Source organism: Stegodyphus dumicola, chromosome 9 (assembly GCF_044657685.1).
Source record: "Stegodyphus dumicola isolate Sdum_Otavi_A_Nest chromosome 9, ASM4465768v1".
In the NCBI taxonomy this organism is placed as follows: domain Eukaryota; kingdom Metazoa; phylum Arthropoda; class Arachnida; order Araneae; family Eresidae; genus Stegodyphus; species Stegodyphus dumicola.
Window position 1 is genome coordinate 27401703 of NC_140776.1, and position 20615 is coordinate 27422317.

The 20615-nt window shown below is 32.4% G+C and overlaps 1 protein-coding gene across 5 annotated transcripts in view; it reads left to right on the forward strand.

Annotated features, from left to right (window-relative positions):
• LOC118181208 (homeobox protein Meis1-like) overlaps nt 1-20615 on the forward strand; it is a 476047-nt gene that overhangs the window by 271659 nt on the left and 183773 nt on the right. For all 5 annotated transcript variants that reach the window (XM_085823298.1, XM_085823297.1, XM_085823296.1 and 2 more), the window contains exon 7: nt 14756-14895. In XM_085823298.1, coding sequence (XP_085679424.1) covers nt 14756-14895 — 140 coding nt within the window. The remainder of the gene's footprint in view (nt 1-14755; nt 14896-20615) is intronic.

Here is a 20615-nt window from a genome sequence, read left to right on the forward strand (position 1 = left end):
TTTGCAAATCTGCTTCTCTGTGAAAATGACAGCACATGTTACAGTCATACAGTCATAAATGAGGGAGGCTTGTTATGAAGTGCCTATAAAGTAAGACTGTAGCAAGGGAAAAATTTCATTCATAAAAAATGGTTTAATGCATGTGATACTTAATATGACGTGGCATTGTTTTGTCACAGCTCTGTACGGTTTATAGTAAACTTTGAATTGAAATTTTTGGAAACTGAATATTGTTGTACCTATGAGGAAGTATGTCTTTTGCTTAACATACGAAATCCTGTTCTGACAAAATTAAATTTACAGTTACGATCATGTTTCGGAACTGGCACTTGAGGGAAACGAGGGGAACAGTGAAGCATTCCTTTGCAAATTGCCCCTTAACTTTTATCTTCTACGCGCTGTCGCTGTTAAGCAGTTTCTTCCGTTGTTGTCATTTGACAAAACAAAAGTTCCGTAATTTATCTGTCAGATTTAACCAGTCTATCGCAAATAAAATGATCAGTTTAAAAGCAGTGTGTTGCCACTGCTCTTCCTCGTGCTCTCGCAAATAGCTGAGAATGTTACTGTTTGGTGAAGCACATATTTTTACCATACATTTCAAATTTAATCAATCAGTTTTGTGAACAGTTACAGCTTTCTAGTAATTAATAAAATATGTTCCTAACGTCAAGTATTATGTAACTGGTAGAGAAACACTTACTTTAAGTATTTATGGTAATTTTTAGGATTTCATACTTTTCTTATATTGTTTCGCATTTTTTATTTATTTTTTAAAAAAATTATTTATATATATATTTTTTTTTCAAAATTTATATTGTAATTTTATTATATATAATTGGTGAACCGGATTAATCTTAGGAATTTTGTTTAATAAACTTTTATTATTTGTAAATATTCATTTATGAATTGAGTTTCCCTCCATCAAGTCTTTAAACAAAAGTAACTTTCGTTAATATTTATATGCAAGAATGACCTCATTGCTGTATTGGAATTTCAACATTTCGTTTAAAGATGAAAAGTGTTAGATGGCGTTTTACGTAGGTTTTTTTTTCAATTATTTTGTATTTATGGCATAATAATAATGTATGAAAGTTGTTTCTCACGATTGTGCTCTGAACTGTTAGAATCAATCTGAAGCAGCCTGAAATTGCTGAATTTCAAATTAATGTTCTAGACCTGTCTGGAACCGGATAATTCAGTTTGATATTTTTCCCAATTTAAGATTCACCGAGGTACAACTTCATCTTTCTGGAATACGTGCATAATGATGAGGGTCTTCGCAAATGGATCAGATTTCAGTTTTTGCAGGATGCATATAATTAACTTTTGCTTTCGTAGTCTTCAATTCTCAAGTCTAATCACATTTTTAATTTGTATCACACGTTTCGAAAAAGGAACTATGTTGAAATTCAGTCGAATACCTACCTGAAAATGCACAAAAAATGTACTTTTGTTGAAAAAAGTAATTTTTCATCAAAGAAAAAGCATTGTTATTTTCCTGTCAAGTAATAAAAATTTTACTGAACTTACTAAGAAAACGATATGAAGATCGAAATATATGTAGAAAAAAGTATATAAAGACACAAGAAATCCTTAGAAAAATATGTATATTTTGTGCCCGCATCACCTTAAGCATGTATTTATATGTCCTATGAAACGTGAAATCTCAACTGTTGAAACTGATTCTTGAATTTAAGTTAAATATTCCTGTGATTATATTGATTCTATGTATCCTTTGTGACTACACTCAGTTGCATTCTTCCCGCTGAAGCTGTACAAGTCACCGTAAAATGCTTACCTTCTGTTTTTCTAAGGCTTCTGTAGACGAGCTTAGGCGAGTATATCATCAAAAATATAGGATTTTTTTTTGCTGATTAAAGCAGAAAAAACATTTCTAAATCTTTCAAAAAAATATTTTTATCTTCTAAGCTTATAGCAGTTATTATCTGATTACTTTCTGTTATAGTCATTTTCGAAATTATTTATACGTAAATTTCTGAAAATCAGTATTTTGTATATTGGAGTTATATAGTAATAATTTTGAAAGTATAGGTTAATATATCTTTTATTTTTGGATTCATTGTCTTATTATGCCATCAGTTAAAATATTTATTCTGCATGTACTTGTTTTAATTACTATATCCCGTGTTATAACATAGAGAGGTAATGATTTCTATTATGTCATAATTTGAGGGCGCGTGAATGTGTCTCCATACATATATATTATTTTAAATGTTCAAGGACTTGTAAATCCTAACACTTACTATTTTCGAATGTTTAAATTCTTTAATAATATCAAGTAATTTCAGTAAATGTTTCGAGTTTATCAATGAATTCCTATAAAAGCAATCTTTCGAGCAATTTTAATAAAATATTACAAACTGAGAAACGTACTCATCATCAGTGATTTTTTTAAGTATTAAAACTGGTTTCTTTTAGTTCACTTTGCTAAATATTGACACCTACCGCTCTCTGATGATAAAATTTCAAAATTTTATAGTTTTCTAGTTGTTTCGTTCTTTTATCACACTGTACTGATAAATGCTTGGAGTAACAAATCTTGGAAATTTTGCAATCATATATATATGCATAATTCTCAGGTTTATTTTTTTTTTTTATTGAAATCTTTCCAACTCCTTTAGGAAATTCTCCTTTTCACTAATGATCTGTCACATTATCGCGCTGCGAGAATCCTTGTGCAGATTTCTGACTTGATGTACAAGAGCTGACTCTATAAAATTTACAAACAACCTGATATTATAAAATTCGTCAAATTGCAGAGACTTAAATGGGCTGATCATCTGGCTAGAATGAATAAAGATCGTTCTACAAGAAAATCTTTCTGGCAAAGCCCATGAGAAATAGACCTCGGGGCAGGCACCCCATAAAATGGATTGATTGTGTCGAAAAAGATCTTAATATTTTAAAGGTTAAAAACTGGAAAACAGTTGCCAAAAGTAGAGATGCCTAGAGAAGACTTCTGGAGAAGGCTAGGGCCCATCCAGGGCTGTCGAGCCATTGAAGAAGATGAACAACATTAACTGGTGGTAACATTAACATAAAAGTGCCGACAACTTTATGGCAGGGCGTCATCATGCAGCGGTTCCGTTAAGAGAAGACGTCCGTTTTATTCAGATAGGTAGAAAAACGCGATGATTATTTGTATAAAGCATTCGTTCAAAGCTTTCTAAGTAAATCGTTTCGGATTCGAACTCTGTATCTTCTTAGACCAATTTTTCTTGCACATGTTTTCTTTAAAACAGTATAAGATCCTCCATTTTGGCATCAGCCGGATCTCTGAAATACTAAGTATTTGCATATATGCACATAAATGCCTAAGCATCTTACATAGATAAGTAAAATGTATTATATAGCCTTCTTTATATCTTCCTTGTATGTGCACTTTTAGGGCATAGACCTTTCCAGTAAAAGGGGGGAGAAGACAAAAGTAGAGCTCTGCTATCCAGATACAAATCCAGTTCTGAGAGAGGAAGCGAAGGATCTTGAGATTGAGTTAAACGCAGGCTGTCAACTCGGAAGCTGCAATTTTCTCGACACTTGAAATGGAAGGTTCTATGCAAAGTGCCGGACCGTATCGTTTGCTCTTGGGGGCAGTGTCATCCGCTTCATCTCGTGGCGTTTGGAGAGGTCTACTACGTCCTCCGCACAGAAAGGGGATGGTTGAAAATCGCCGTATGGCCAAGGAAATATACCATCTGCCTTACTTTAAAAGTATATATAGAAGCTTAGAAGTAGAAAATATCACCTATCATCACGTAAATTATATATCGATTTAAGTTTCATGCATTTCTTCTGACATGTTCTCTTGACTTAAAATCAAATTTAAAAACTTTTAACCGTGTAAACGTTAAATCGTATTCCTAACTGTGTAATATTATTTATAATAAGATATTATTTGTAGTATAGTTAATTTCTAAATGGGGTAAAGTTTTTTTTTTAAATAAATTTGCAAAAGTTTTAAGTTACGTTGAAAAGAACTATTTTTTTACAAGTGCTTTTAAATTTTTTCAAACTCTGTCCAACGCAAATGATGTTTCTTTTAAATGACGAAAATTATCTATCCCTACTTTAATTTGTTTAAAGGACGAAAATATACAAAAACCTCACATCTTTCGTAGTTTATAAAATAGTAACTTAGTCACCATTCAAAAATGCAGTCCCTTTTCCAAAAAAGAAATAATAATAACAATAATTAAATAAATAGATAAAAATAAAAATAAATCGTTGTTTTACTGTATTGTTTTTAATTATGCTTTATCAGTCTGATTTTATTTACATTTTCTGGCACTTTTGCAAACTTTAGGTCACTATATAAAATGTTTTTATTCTTATTTCTGTGGTGTATTTTCTAGATATTTTAACTTTTTATCATCTCAACGAACCTTTCACCCTGTAAGAAAACTTCATTTGTATGCTTTCGTGTTATATGTGTAAACAAATTCACAGGCGCTCTCATGATAAAGATTCGGACTGTCTTAATTTTGAAATCAGTCTGTAGTCTGGCTGCTTTTATCACTTCATAACTTTTTTTTAAATCTGGTATTTGTTAATTAATAATAAATATTCTTAACTTTTAGAAAAACCATCTAAAAATCTGTTGGTGCTTGTGAGCTCTTAACCCTTTCCGGCTTTCTACCTTTTAAAGTCGGATTTTTGATTTAAAAAAAAAAAGGTAGGCAGTCTAATTAGGCCTAGAGGAGTACACAAGTAAAATTTTGTGAAGATAGCACTTATCGTTTAATTCTGTGGTTGTGCCCAATTGGGCACACTGATTGAATAGAGCTTCGAAAAGAGTGCTGAAACGAGCATTGTTGTCAATGAACTGACCGATGAGATGTGGAGAAACAAAGAATACAGAATCTCAGTTGTCCGAGATTATCGGTGAGCCCGGTCTGGGCACACCTAGGGTTCGCCGTTTGATTTTAGGCAAGATTTCAAAGTAAAAATTTAAAATTAATATAGAATAAGGAGATTAGCATACAGCCAAAAAAATAACATAGAAATTTCTTTTCAAACAATTCCTTTTATACCCTTAAAAAATCTTCAAGATTTCTTTGAAAAATGAGGGTCTTACAAAACTAAACATGGCTAAAATATATGGACTGGTTTCTGTTGAGCTGCTATCTACTATAAATAAAGAAGGTTCAGAGTAACCTATAGTAACTTATAAATCCTTTTTCATTCAATTTTTCTGAGCGTACAGAAGGAAATTTTTAGGTGTGTCCAGACTGTGCCGCAAAGGGTTAAATTTGCATCAATCATTTTTTCACATTTTCACAGTTTTACTGTTTTGCTAATTATTTCTCTACAGTTATGCTCCTAAAAACCGTGTGAGGTTTTTATTTATCCGATGTTGCATAAAATCCATATCACGTGCTCTGATGCATATTCCAGTTCCCCCCCCTATTGTGTAGACTGTATGTAGAATTCAAAACAGAAAAGTATTTCTTTCTTAAAAAAAGTAAAATATTGAAGTATGGCATATAAAATCAATTATTATTTCGAGATGCGATTAATCGCCATATCCGGAACCCCGCACTGCAGGACAGAAATCTGCAACCCTGTAGGCCGCCATTATTCTATGGATTTATTCCAATTTTTTCCCCCTTTTCCTCTTGGAAAGTGAAGAACCCTAGGGAATAGAATTTTGCTTTTAAAAATTGACACCTCGATCCGGGAAGCCAAACAAAATGTAAGCAAAAAGTGGGTCTTAGTGAAAGATGCACCCCTAAGGCTAGAGCATCTGTTAGGATAGGACCAACTTGTCTCTAGGACATGGTGTCCTCCTTTTCGTTTCACACTGGAGTTGAGGACATTTTGGTTGAATTGAATATGGTTTACGACGGGGCTATACGAAGTACATTTTATATCTATTGTGTGTTAATATTTTGAGTCACTGTAAAAAGTGTATGCATTGCACAAATTTTCCTAGCAAAAGTAAAAATATGCTGTAACCGTTATCCAATTAATTTAGTGTATCCTTTATGAATAGAGATTATTTTTATTGAAGAAGGCTAAACATTTGCAAAGTGCAACAAAACAGGAAAGTTTTAAGACATGAGAAGATTTGAACTTAAGATTGATTGCCAACGTATTTGAGGGGGTTGGGTGGAATTCGGGTTAAAAATATAAACTGCAAAAAGGTGTCTATTTTCTATTATATGATTTATGTGTGAAATATTTAATTTATATTTTATTTTTTCATAAAAATTTAAACATTGAGTGTTTAGTGGAGTCTTTTTAACATTTTAATTCTTATTCTTGTTTTTAATAATCTAGCTAATTAATTTAAATTAAAAAATATTACTGTCATTAATAAAGGAATTTTCTGTGCTATATGTTACGTACCCGACACATAATCATTTCCTTTACGTTTAATAGTGGTAGCTATGCATTTTAAAATTATTTTAATATAAATAAAAATATTTTTTATTTTGTTTTTTCAGAAGTTAGAAAGACCCTGACGTTAAATCCTGCAGTAATTAGCTTGATAAGATACGCAAATTATAATTAATTATTAGAAGGAAACCTCTTCTAACATTTATAATAATAAATTATTTCGTATAATTGTTGACGGAAGAGCTACTATGAAGGTTATCTCTAGTTTGAATGATATTAAATTTACTATTTCGTATAGTTCTGTTTGTTCTTTTGTTTTGTTTATATATTGATAAAATCATTGAAACGTGATTCGAGATTATAATATTTTTCTAAGAGTGTAAGTATTTTAATACTTTAGAATGTCTTAGAGTACAAGTACTTAGAGAGCAGTATATGTACTTTAATGCTAAGGTTTCTCGCATATTTTAAGTATCTTTTTGTAGCTATTCGTCAAAAGGAGCAGAACTGCTTGTATCTGCAAAAATTCATTTGGAATTCAGATAACTAACGAATATGGCAGTGAATTCAAAGCTTGAGCTTCATTATTTCATAGCCTTCTCTGAGAAGTATCGGTAATGAAAAACTAAGAATCAAAGAATATATATATCGACTCAGAAATAAATTATTTGTTACTATTTGAATAATATTTTTATTTTAATAATTCCGTATAAAACTGTATCGATAGTCAAAAAATTAGGTAAATTTAATTTATCTTTAATTTCAAATGTTTAGAACTCTTAGAAGCTTTAAACTAAGAAAGTTTAATTTGATTTTTGTAATTTTTGTAAGCACATTCATTCCTAAAACATCTGACAATAAACGTGTTCATTTAACGACATGAAATCGGGATATTAAATTTTAATGGCATCCTAAACAGCGGCACTAAGTTAAAAGCCAACAGAAAAATTAATTATGTAATGACATTAAATGTAAACACCTGCGCAAAAATTGACTAAGAGAAGAAAAGTCTGTTAAAAATAATTGATGGAGTTCATTAAAATTGATTGATTACGTGATTAAATGAAACATCCAGATGGAAGTAACAAATAACACTCTGTTCTATTGGGTTAAATCGTCTTCACGCTACTAAGTATGTGCAACTGAATAAAAATTATCTTAACGACAGTTTCTTGAAATTGAGTTAATTAATTTAGAACTTAATGCAAGATTTAACCACCTGCATGAAACCACCACTAGAGTTGGATTAAATTTTATGAAAATGCTGCATCGTTGTTTTAATATTCACTTCAGCAAATTTTATTAAAGACTAGCGGTGGCCAAAGCAGAATTTATATGTTCTATGTACACCTGCAAAGAAAATGTGTAAAAGCATGTCAATATGGTGTGAAATCAGTTCATTCTTTCCAAGCAACAACCAATTGGTAAATAATTTTTTTGTTGCCAAACCAGGAAACAAAAACTTATGGCGCATCGGGTTAATATGCATACGTATAATGTCATGATTTAAATTTAATGTAATATAACAACATTTTCTCTACATCAATAAAAGAATTAACGTGGCAAAATATATCGTGTCAATTATCCTAGCCTGAAATAAAAAAGTTGCCAACAGCAGCTATCTATATTAAGTGATGACATTAACGAAAAACGTTCGACTTACAATGACGTCACATGCAATGGCGTGTTTTCTTCAACGTTAGACTATGATATTATATAATAAGGACATATTTAATGTTTGGCAATGCAATTTTTATTCCATATATTGTAAAACTTACAATTTCTTTCTTAACAGACTCTACCATTTTAAAGCGAGCTGTGACAACACTATTCGACATAAATTAGATTAGACTGTTTCCATTCGGAAAATGAGTGCGAGAATTAGCGTTTTCAGAGTTTTTAATTAATATCTCGGCTGTTTAAAGTCGTACGAAGATGAGAATGGTCGAAATGGCTTCCCACGAATTTTTGGAATCCGGGGGTACCTCTTTCGAAACTCAACTCCCCGCCGTTCCGGAGGAGATAATGCCACAAACAAACAAATAGACAGAAGCGCACAAATTTTAATAGTGTAGTTGCTAAACATAAGAATGTGCTATGAGTTAAATAAATTATTAAAGTTTGGTATGAAATTCGTCTTGTAATTTTTAATCGGCTAAAATCCTCATAAAATTACATGGAAACGTCTACATTGAAACTATTTGATAAATATACGAAAATCATATTAAAGTACATTAAATAAAGTAATCGAATTTAATATATGCACGACAAAGCCATTTTACAAATTGAGTAATTCTTTTAATTTGCTAAATTTAATTCCTTTTAATTGAATAAGATTTTTAACTCGTTGCTCAGTAATAAGAAAGCATTTTTGCATGAAAAAGACTATTTTTAATTAATTAAAAATCTTCTGTTGGATTTCCAAATATAATTTTTATTAAATGTATCTTCCAGCCATTCTAAATCACGCAAATAATTCATCGTTTGTGCTCTTAGCTTTCTACTATTAATGTATTATGCATTATTATTAACAACGCAATTTAATTGGTAGGAATTTTATCTCTCTCTTTTTTTTTTTTTTTTCTCTGTGATTTGAATGAATTGGAATAAATTTTCCAAAGCACTTTAAATCACGTAAATAATTTATTCGTAGATCTGTTGTACTCGAAAGAGATATTATTATTCTTTATTGAAAATTGAATTTATAGTTATTAACTACAGCGCTGAATTTTCTATTTATGCATTTCCTGAAGAATTCAGAGATATACTATTAGGTCTTGATATTGCCGTTGTATCATTGTGCTTTTATTTTAAATAAATTCCAAATTGACCACTAATTTAACAGTTTTGCACAGCAGGCGTGTGCAGGAATTTTATGTTTTCGATATCTATCTATTCCTTGTCAGGCAATGTAAACAGCGTTCCAACTCTCCCCTTCCTGGACAGTCGAATTCCGTCACAAATGAGGAGCCTTCCGTATTGTCACTCCTGTATCATTCGCTAATTAATTGAGGCCATTAATTACGCGGAAGGAAGACTTCGATCCGAAATGGCCTGGAATGCTGGAGAACGAGGTATTCGCCGGGATTTGTGACCACACTGTATTGACAGGATGTTCGTAGACTTTGGCTAGAAGTTGGCGACTGGTATAAAAGTGAACATTTATTTGTCGATGTTATTTTAAATAGCGTTTCAGTTAGCCAAGTTATATCTTAAAAAAACCACATAAAGCAGGTAAATAATGAAAAATCTGCATAAATGTATGTATGTTTCTCGCATTGTGATAAAACAACGGTACTTAGAGTCATCCAGTTTTGAATAACGTACGTTTCCACACGAATATGGGAATCTGGAAGGCCAAATCTAGAATTTGGAATTTGTTTTATTATGTATTTCATATTTTATAAAATTTTAACGAATTTTTGATTAAAACGATTTCAAAGCAAGCAGTGGCAACACTGTACGAAAATGAAGAGGGAAAAAATTATCTCCAGCGCGCGAAACCGGAAATTCTAAAGATATGCTTATTTTAAAATTATTTTGCGATATTAGTATTGAACTGAATTTTATGGTATAAGTGCGAAAAACATGATATTTAATATATCATTCGCTAATTAATTGAGGCCATTAATTACGCGGATTTAGTATTTAATAAATAAAGGTAGCAAGCAAAGCGCTAAATAAACGCCCCTTTGGACGTAATGTAAAATCTGAAAACTTTCAGATTTTTTTTAAAAATTTTATTCATTTATTTATTTATTTATTTTTTCAAAATTTAATTGGCAGTTTTTTTTTTAAAGATTATTGTTAGATTTTGCACTATTTTTGTAATCTAACATTTCTGGGCAGGCCTTTTGAAAAAATTGTGCTTTCTGATAAAAAGAATGAAAATCTAAAAATCCTCGAATTTACCTTCCTTATGTCTTGTATTTCTTGGTTAATATCTGAAGGAGGGAAATGTGGCGGACGTAAAAACACATTTCTACTTTTTGTTGATCCTATGTTATTACCAATAAATGCTATAGGGTCGTTAAAGAGTTAGAAACAAAAAATGTGAATTCAGATATCTCAAGCAGGCATAGCACATATAAAATTCAGTATTACCGAAAGCCTAATTGTGAATTTTTAAAGATATTTATAATTCAGCAAATTGTGAACTGTGTGACGGATAATCTTCCTTGTCGCAGGAAATCCTTTTTTGTCCCAGAAACATTCCAACAGAAAGTGCTGGGAAAAAAGTAAGCCTGAAACATTCTTTTAAAAAAGAAAAGTGTTACAGGAAAAGTAAGTGTGAAAACTGATCCGCCTTCTTGTACCCAAGGCACGTTCAAGACCTTTCAGAGTCTTAAAATGTCGATGGTCGCAGCGTCAACCTAATTATTGGTGTCGTGGCTTGTCCGAATCGCGTTTCCTCACTCTTCTCCAGAACCCTATCCCGACTATGACGTCACCACCCTTTGTGCTCCAGGAAAAACATCCCGGAGAACCGTCCCACAGGACCGACATACGATGCATGGAACTCCGACGACGTTATTTTAGGGGACGTTCCGAAAATTTCGTGAGCCGTGAGCATTTTGGGATTAGGGAGAAAGCTAAGACAATATTGTTCTTCAAGAAATACATTTGTGTAAATTTTAAAGAATGTCATCAAGTTGTACTGCTGAAATTTTTCTTTTGAAGTTCCATTGCTTTAAAGAAAAGGGTATCTTAAATTTTATATGAAACCTTTCTGTTAATAGTGCAGTATTTAGTAACAAATTTTTATAAGTTTTTAGCAGATGAGATCTTAAAATCCATCGATTTTTAGCCATTATGTTTCTTTCAGGGGAAATTTATTAAGTCCACTGTATATAAATCATTATTTATAGGTTTATAAAGCATTTAAATTCATTAGATATTATATAATCAAGTTAGATAGATATAAAACTTAAAAACCGAAGTTGCCCACTGAAATGCAATACTTAACTTCTGAACTATTTGGTCTCTCCTAGTGTTTTTAAGAAGTAAGCTAACTAACATAAACTAAAATGCATGTGCAGGGTTCGTGTCTCCTGTTATTCGATTAAGTGAAAATTTACGCCAAAAGATAAAATTTTGATGTTTATCGAAACCCTGGAAACTGTTCACAAGCTTGCAAATTTTATATATCATCAAATATAGCTATAGGAAATTTTTTTTTTTTCCACAACCAGAATAAATTTGGATAACCAAATAATCCAAAAGACCATATAAAAAAGTAAGCAGTTTCTCAAGAAGTTATGGTATTGGTAGAAAATTTTTATTTTGTTGATGGTCCCTTAAATAATGGTTATACCTTCGTGAGGGATAAGAGCCCAAAATGTCACATATGTGGTGTCTTGTGTCACGTGGCTTCTAAAAGCATTTGAGATCCTTATGGAGTAGGAAGGGGTTATTATTCTTGGTTTTCTTTTGTGTGACATATCGACATGAAGGTGAAAGCTGCGATGATTAGATTTTAGCAACTTTTATTCTTTTCGATCTGAGGTGTAGCACATTTTTCGAGTGAGAATTATCTTCTACATAAATAACATCTTACCTCAAAATTTTCAAAGAAATTTCAAGGTGAAAGAAGTCCCCCCCCCCCCCACTTTTGTTTGTTTGTTGAATTGCAACTTCTTGTGCAAAAAATGTTTAAAAGTAATGCGTATTTGAAAGTTTCCGTGAAAATGAGAAACGAAGTATATTTTCAAATTTAAAATTTAAAATTTTAATTTGTATTTCAAATTTAAACTATATTTTGTTTTTAATTTTCAAAATAAATGAAATAAATAATTCAAAAAAGTATGCGTGTTGGGGAGTGGGTGTTTTTGAGTTCCCTGCGAGCTGAATTATTTCTTTTCGATGACGAGGGGAAAAAAAAAAAAAAAAAAAAAAAAAGATTGGTAATAAGAATGATTCTTTATGATTCCTTATTTTTAAATTCCTACTATTAGCTCATACTCTCCCTATATTTTGTTCAAATTTTCAATCGTTAATATATTCGTCCACTCGAGTTCAAATACATTTTTTAAACTTGTAGTGGATGACACTTGATGTTAATAGAGTGTTTTCATATATCAACGATAATTAAAATTTAAAATTTCACATATTAAAATTTCATATAATTCTCATATTAAGACTTATAAATAATGACCGTTTATTGGGAATTCTCACGTGCTGTAAAAATTAATTTTATAACAACTTATGAATATTAGTACATGATTATGATAAATGGGATTGTAATATTTAACAAAAAATTAGTGGCAACAGTAAGACAGAGTTCTAAAGATTGTTAAAGTGTATGGAATTAAAGAGAATTGTAGTTTTATAGAGTTGGATGAAGCGGATGTAATGCCCCATTATGTAACAAAAATTCTCATAAGTAGGAATTTTTTTTAGTTTTATTTTTTATTTTTATTTTTATTTATTTATTTATTTATTTATTTTGTATTGTTAATGTTATGCAATCATTTTATTTGGTGCATTTTGGTCTCATAATCTAAGCATTTATCTCGATAGTTCTTTTATGAAATGACATTCGCCTAAGCTTCCTGTTCAAAGAAATTGGCAACATGTTTTTGATAACTCTGGATGGCCTCAAGGATATTGATTTTAGATATTTTTGAAGTGACAGGATCGAAAGAAAGTTTAAGGAAAAAGAACATAACTGTGTTTGGATATTTATTTTTTTCTTCTTTTCAGACGCAAAACTCGTTATTCCAGGCAAATATTCAAAGTTCGGTGTGTGATCTTATATAAGACTTTTTTTGTGATTTATCTCACTTGTCTGACAGTAATATCAGAATAAACCCACGAAATTCATAATGGTAAGGAATGCAAAATGACGCCTGTCGTTGGCAAGAACTTTAAGCACCATACGACAGGAGACAGTACGACTTTACTCAGCTCTGCCCCCAGTTTTGATGGAGAGCATCCCCAGAGAACGGGTCCGAAGGTCTGCCAGCCACCAGCTTCTCGAGAGGACTTTTGACTCGCTGCATATTTGGAGTGATCCCATGCCCCATAGATACTATACGCTTTCAAACATCCATGCCTTCTCCGAAACCCAGGCCCTTCGGTACCGCAGTAGGCACCTTGGCTCCTTTAAAAACTATACCGTCTGGGCGACTAATTAAATATTAATATATTTTACATAAGAATCATATTATAAACAGTTCAATAATCTGAATCATGCATTATAAAGCTAATTTAAATCAGCGTGAATTTCTGTTGAAATGGTGTGGTTGTGCCTCACGAACACCTGCCAGAAACTTCCGATTTAAGATGCGAGAATATCTCGGTTTTTAAGATTTCAAAGTTGGCAGCTAGGTATATAAAAGGACAGGAAATTAAGAGTGAAAAGTTTAAAACTGTGTTTCAATACCATTTAATATCAGAGGATTATTTTACAGAATACCGAGTCCCGGACTAAGTAGAACAATATACCATGAGTTTGAAATCTCTGTCAAAGTCTTCTTTTATAAAAATTTGTAAGTGTTTCTTGGAAAGGGGGGGGACGCCTGCAATTATGTATACATATATCATAACTACTATATCTCATTCATATAATGTAAAAGCGCAGCATAAATATTTTTATATATCCTAAGTAATGCAAAAATTTTGTTGGAAGTGCTGCATTTGTAATCAAACGTTGTAGAGACATAAGTTTTTTTTTGGGGGGGGGATCAAATAATTGAAATGATGAAAACTGAGCAATGCCTTCGCCGGGAATCGAACCATGGACTTCTGGAATACGCGCCCTGCGTACAGACCACCACACCACGAAGGCATGCTAAGACTGTGGGAGAAATACCTTATAACATAATCGGTTATAAATTCAAATAATTGAAATGATGAAAACTGAGCAATGCCTTCGCCGGGAATCGAACCATGGACTTCTGGAATACGCGCCCTGCGTACAGACCATCACACCACGAAGGCATGCTAAGACTGTGGGAGAAATACCGTATAACATAATCGGTTATAAATTCAGATAGATCAACTAAATAAATAGTCATTTATGATAATTATTGTATACTGATAACAAACGTTACTTGTTATTTGAGTAAATTTTTATTGACTTCTCATTGACTCAGTTGTAATTTAAAAATAATCTTGATTTGGTAGAGATTAAGCATTTTATTGGATTAATGCTCGCTTGGGATTTTCTATCATCTTAAAAATAGGTATTTATTTGATACGGATTATAAATACATGTGTTAGAAATTTTACATCTGGTGAGTAATTTACTTGCCATGGCAAAGCTTAGTAACGACTGTTCGGTTATGGGATAAAAAGTGATAATTTATAATTTTGTTCAATTAAGGAAAGTGATGTTAAAGTCTTTGAGGTTTATATAGTTTTGTTTAATAACTTTTTTTTCTTTTATATCTAGGTGACGCTAGTATCGGCTCTGGTGATGGAACAGGAGAAGATGACGACGATGATCGGAGTAAAAAACGTCAAAAGAAAAGAGGTATATTTCCTAAAGTGGCCACTAACATAATGAGAGCATGGCTATTTCAACATCTCACGGTAAGTATTTCAATATTGGTTTCCTGTTTTGTGTTTGCTCTGAGATAATAACGAATACTGTTATAATATATACTATATCTTCTTAAAGTAATTGGCTTTACTGGTAGTCATACGTTCCAGTGTTAGAAAACGCGGGAAGTAGACATTTCCGGAAGATTGCTTAAAAACGTAACATAAATAGGAACTGCCTCCATATTGATTACAATGACTGGATGTTATATGTTTTAGTACATGTATATTACAATGACTGGATGTTATGATGTTATATGTTATATTAGAATGGATCCTTTCCTCAAATGTAGATAAAGTTGAAAAGGAGACAAAAATGCATAGTATCTGAAGAATTGTATTATTCGGATTCGAATTTTTTACTGGATTTTAGATAAATATCAGCAAGATGGAAAAAAAGGATTATTATTATTATTATTATCTGGAAATAATATTAACCAGAAAATGACATTAGGCGTTAGGTTTACATGAACTGTAGATTTACTAGTTTTAAGAGGCTGTCTAAGATCGTAGTTAAAAATTATGTGAAGGTATTTATTTTTATCATTTCCAAAAATCTGTAATTACTTATCAAAATGAAATTGAGAAATTATCTCTACCATTTTTAGTTGTCTTTTGATAGCGTCAGAGAGCACCTCTCCCCCCCCCCAAAACGGTAATTTTTTTTTAAGTTTAAAGTGTAAGGCAGACAGACAGGCTTCGGCAGCTAACGACTCGTGGGTCACGAGTAACACATTCGAATTCCGAAAACGAAGTACAATATATAAAAATAAATTATAAACGTAAACATCAAACGAAAGCTTGAAGAATACATAAAAAATTAACTGAAAATAAATAAAAACAACAACATTTTTGTTTGATTACAAAGTTTCAGTAACGAACAAGCATTTTTAATAATTGTAACTTAAATATATAAATTTGGCCACGCCGATCCGTAATTTATAATTAAAAAAAAGGACTTTGCCATTTTGTCCGCATTTAATTCAACTTATAAATGCGAGCACATGAAATTTATTTGAAGTAAGAATAGGAGCAACGCAGATGCCGAAGAGAAAATTAAAATTCTTTCAGCTATGTTTGTTCATAAAATAATTAGAATTATAACTTTTATTTTAAAGCTTATTGGAATTAATTTCCTAATAAAATGTGTTTTCAAAAAAGACTGTTTTAAAGTGAAAATACCTCTGACCCGAAACGTCGTCTTACATTTTGGTTGACTTTGCCCCGCAGCCTAAAAAGGCTGCCGACGCCTGGTGAAAGGTATTCGTGTAAACGTATTTCTGATTGTAAATAGTTCCTCAATTGATTAAAACATATTGGCTAGCTATTAACTATTGTCATGGTTATTATTACCGTTTCTTGATGAATATTTTATTTACGTGTACAATTTAAACATATTGATACGTTGTATCTGTTTTATTATTATTACTGATCAGTAGTATTATTACAAGGTTTTGCAATACAGTAATATATTCAGTTAACATATAAGCGACCTATTGACTAATTTGTACCATCTAAACAAACATTTTAAACCTTTAATACCACCACTGCAAAGTACTACTACCACCATCATTGTTAAACAAAGTTCAGGTCTCATAAATGTTAGAGTGTTAGAGAAAAAAATTCAATCAGGATGTTGGGGTTTTAATTTTTGAATTTAACAGTTAAAAGTACTTTGCTTCTGTGCATACCACCTATTTTTTTCTTGCATACCACCGGTTAAAAAGCCCTGCGTTAGAGCATTAATTACACAATGGTCAGGGAAAGTTTATAGGGTCACCTCGTTTAATCCTGGCTTCGAAAATCTAAATAAAATTTCAGTGTCTGTGTCGATAAGATTTGTCTTTGATAGAATTATCAAAATTGTTATCCGTGGATATATCTTCATTTTAATTGTGTATTATTAGAACTTTTGCTTGCGAAAGTACATTGAAGGAATAGTATATATTCATCATGTTATTCATATATGTTTTCCTTTTCTCGAAATATGCGATTATGTTCCTGTATGCACAAAATGCATTCTTCTTAAAAAAGGGGCTAAGCGCTTCGTTACCATGAAGCGCTCCCCAATCAGCAATGTAACTGGGAAACATTAACTATCCTCCGCACATTCGTTTCCAACACTTATCCTTTCACATTTGCCCGATCCTCCCTTCCCATTCGAAATACGCATCAAAAGCAGCTGCCGGCAACTTCGAAGTCAACTTGGGAACCTTAATGAAGTAAGCCCCGCGTTTATGAGAGGGCACCTTTTCAACTTTCTATTTCGGGTATTCCCCTTTTGTGTGTGTACGCGGGAGACACAGCATGGGAGAAGGAGGAGCGGACGAATATCGTTTTGTCGGCACATTTCCCCCCCTCTCACTTCTTACTCCCCCATTTTCTGACCTGTGTCTGGTAGGAGGGCCCCTGTGTCGAACCCGTCAGCTGGCGCTAACAGCTTGCCTTCATTGACTTCGAATTCGTGTGGCGTTTGTATAAAGCTATCTATGGATATATATAGATATATGAATCTACGGGACAGAGTTTCTGTCTTTTATATCTATGTTTATATCTGGCACTGTTTTTGAGCCGGACTGTTTAAAAGCTATAGTGTTTTCTCCCTCAGAACAGCTGGTGTTATTAAGAGTACGTAGCAGGCATTCATTCTGGATTATAATAATGGGGCAAATATTGCTACAGCCAGATTGCTTTGAATATTTTCTGGATTTATTCGCTTTTGTATTAGGAAATGAACTTTAAGAGGCAATTTTATTCATAATTTCCCTATCTTAATGTTTCTTTCAACTTGCATTTTTGTATCCCGCCAACTTGTAAATATAGGTAAGGAAGGTAATGTTTTCGGTCCGGCAGTGGTACTTTATCTGTAGCCATTAAAGGCCTTTTTACACTAGATGGATTTTGATGGGAGAGAAGGGCGATCTAGAACAGTACCTTTTCACATGCACCATAACACAAGTCTGCACCTGAAAAGACCAAGGCTAGAACTAGATGCGAATCTGTATCTTCGATGCGCAACAAGTAACTGCCAGATAAGGAAGCGCATAACCCAAATAATGGAAATCCTGTCATCAAGGGGTCTAGAATTGTGTAACATAAACTATCCTAACCAAATTAATATGTAAAGGAAAGTCCCCAATGGTTATTGTTCGAATTTCTAGCTGTAAGTGGTCACAGCAAATAATCAAAGCACTTCAGATCACGGCTATACTTAGGTGTTTCATCTATTGAAATGGTATGAAACACCTAAGTACAACAGCAAGTCAACGAAATAATATGAGTAAATCGTAAATGCTATAAAATATTTCAGCAATAGCCAGAGTTTGTAATACAGCTTATCGGAACAAAGTAGAAAACTCACATTATCAGCTATATCGGTTAAAATGCATAATTGGCTAATTCAGAACTCAGCTTTAGCATAAATAGGACCTGCATATGAATATGCGTTAAGGACTAAAGCATATGGATTATATCTCTAAGCAACCAGTAGCTTGATGTGTGATCAGCATGCAGTCATATCATGTGCAATTAAATACTCCGGACCATAAGACGAGACAACCTGTGACATCCCCAACAGTAGTTGAGCTTGCGATTATTTGGGTTGCACCAGAGAACTGAATGCTCTGGTGCAGCCCCAAATCCCACAGAATCTTTTTCTATTTGCACCTCGCTACAGAACGGTACCTAGACCCCAGGAAGGCGTTGTTAACTTGAATAGGTACTGTAAGGGACCTTTGTACTTTACCTACTTACTTAGAGTAAATAATAGATGGCTACTGCATTTATGACTAACCTAATATATTATAGAGAAAATGTAACAAATTAAATATCGGCGATTTTTTATTTGAAGTTTGAAAAATATTTGTAGTTTAAAATGGCAATGGATTTCATGCTAAATTGCCGTTTTCATTTAAAATATTATACATATAGCTCGATTATAATTGAAATAGCCATTTTTAATGAGTGTAGTGACAGCTTTGTAACAAACTTTGCAGCATTCAGCAACTAACTTATTCATGTTCGGTATATTACCAAAATATTTTTCAGCCATTTTCATTTCAAAGCCAAATGTCAATCATATCGAGCAGGCATAATTTAATGTTAGGAATGCCTGATGTTGCAGTTCGAGAATGATTTCTTGGTTTTATTTCGTATTGGTCACAACAGGGAAAATTAAGTTATCTTTCAAATAATAAACTCTTAATAGGTTGGAATCAGGTTGAATTAGATCATCGAAATAAGCGTAAAGGAGGAAATTCTTTAAATTTCTGATAAAATCTTAAACTCCATTGAGACAGTTTGAAATTCTAAGTGAATGTAGTAAAATACTATAAAATTCGTTGTGAATGTAGAGAAATGATTTGAGAAGAAACCATGAAATTTTGCTTTCATATGGATGTTGCCCTTTAAATTATAAAAGGAGAACGCATTTTCAAGATATTATTAATTTCGAGCTATTCAAGGAGCTGCGAACTTATAAGAATTATGGCAAGCGAATTTATCATTTACTAATCTTCTATTAATGGAAAGATTCTTTTTTTTTTTTTTTCCCTGACACAACCAGACTACCGTAGTTTAGCTTCAAATAAGAGGAATTTTTTCAGAACTCAAAACATATATATTTAAGAACAGCAGTGGCTCAAAAAAAAATTAATGATGCAGGACAATTAGCTACAGAAAAGGAATAGTATGTAAGTTTAAAATGAACGAATGCTGTTGATGAAACAGTAAACGAGCGCAGTTCTTATGCACGCAGGCTGTCAATAGTTGAAAATAAGACTCAGGACTAAACAGGAAATGTTAATCTGTATTTTAACTTAGGGAAGAGAAAAAAAAAAAAAAAAAAAAAAAACACGTAAGAAGACCGAGAGATACATTCATCGAAGATCTGCCAATAGTTTCGAGCCTGTTTGATCTGGGAATTCCAGGTTTTACGTTTTACCCCGTGATCGTCGAAGCTTCAGGATGATTCAACTCCTGCTTCTGAAGATTGTATTTGGAACCTTGTACACTATCAAATTATCTTGAAGTGGCTGTTGCTTTTTAGTGATCCTGTTTATTTATTTCTGCATGATATTATTAAATTAAAGTTATGCTCCTCTTTGTTTAAAAAAATATTCATTTCGCATTATAGCGCATACTGTTTTCTCATTGTCCTTTCATATGTTTTCTTTTCGCAAAATTCATTACCGCAAGTCCATTTTAGTGCATGTTCGGGAATACATTCCTCCTCCCTCACATTCCTCGTCTACGAAAAAAAAAAAAAAATGTCAAATCAGCACTCGATTTTGAGTGGTCGGAGTCCATCGTTTTGCATCAACTTGCCCGTCCGTATGGAGTGTTGTGAGAAGACTGGATTGTTTGAAGTGAGATCGGAAACCCCTTAGGCCCTTCTTGTCGCGACTACCCCTTTCCGTTGAAGCCTACTTGTAAGCTGCCCCTTTTCAATCAAAAGCCGTACTCGTTATGACACCCGACTTCATTAGAAAGGGTTACCAATTTTGGCGACTGTTTCGTTAATGACTACCTGTTGTAAAAATCAAAACAAATTTAAATTTTAAAAAGAAAGTGTTTTTTAATATAAATATTGTTTAAATGTAAGTGATTTAAAGAAAAAAATTAAATTTTTTTAACACACAATTTTCGTTACTCTTCTGTTATCGGCGATGTAACTAAATAACAGTAAGTAGTGGCGATGTAATTAAGTAACA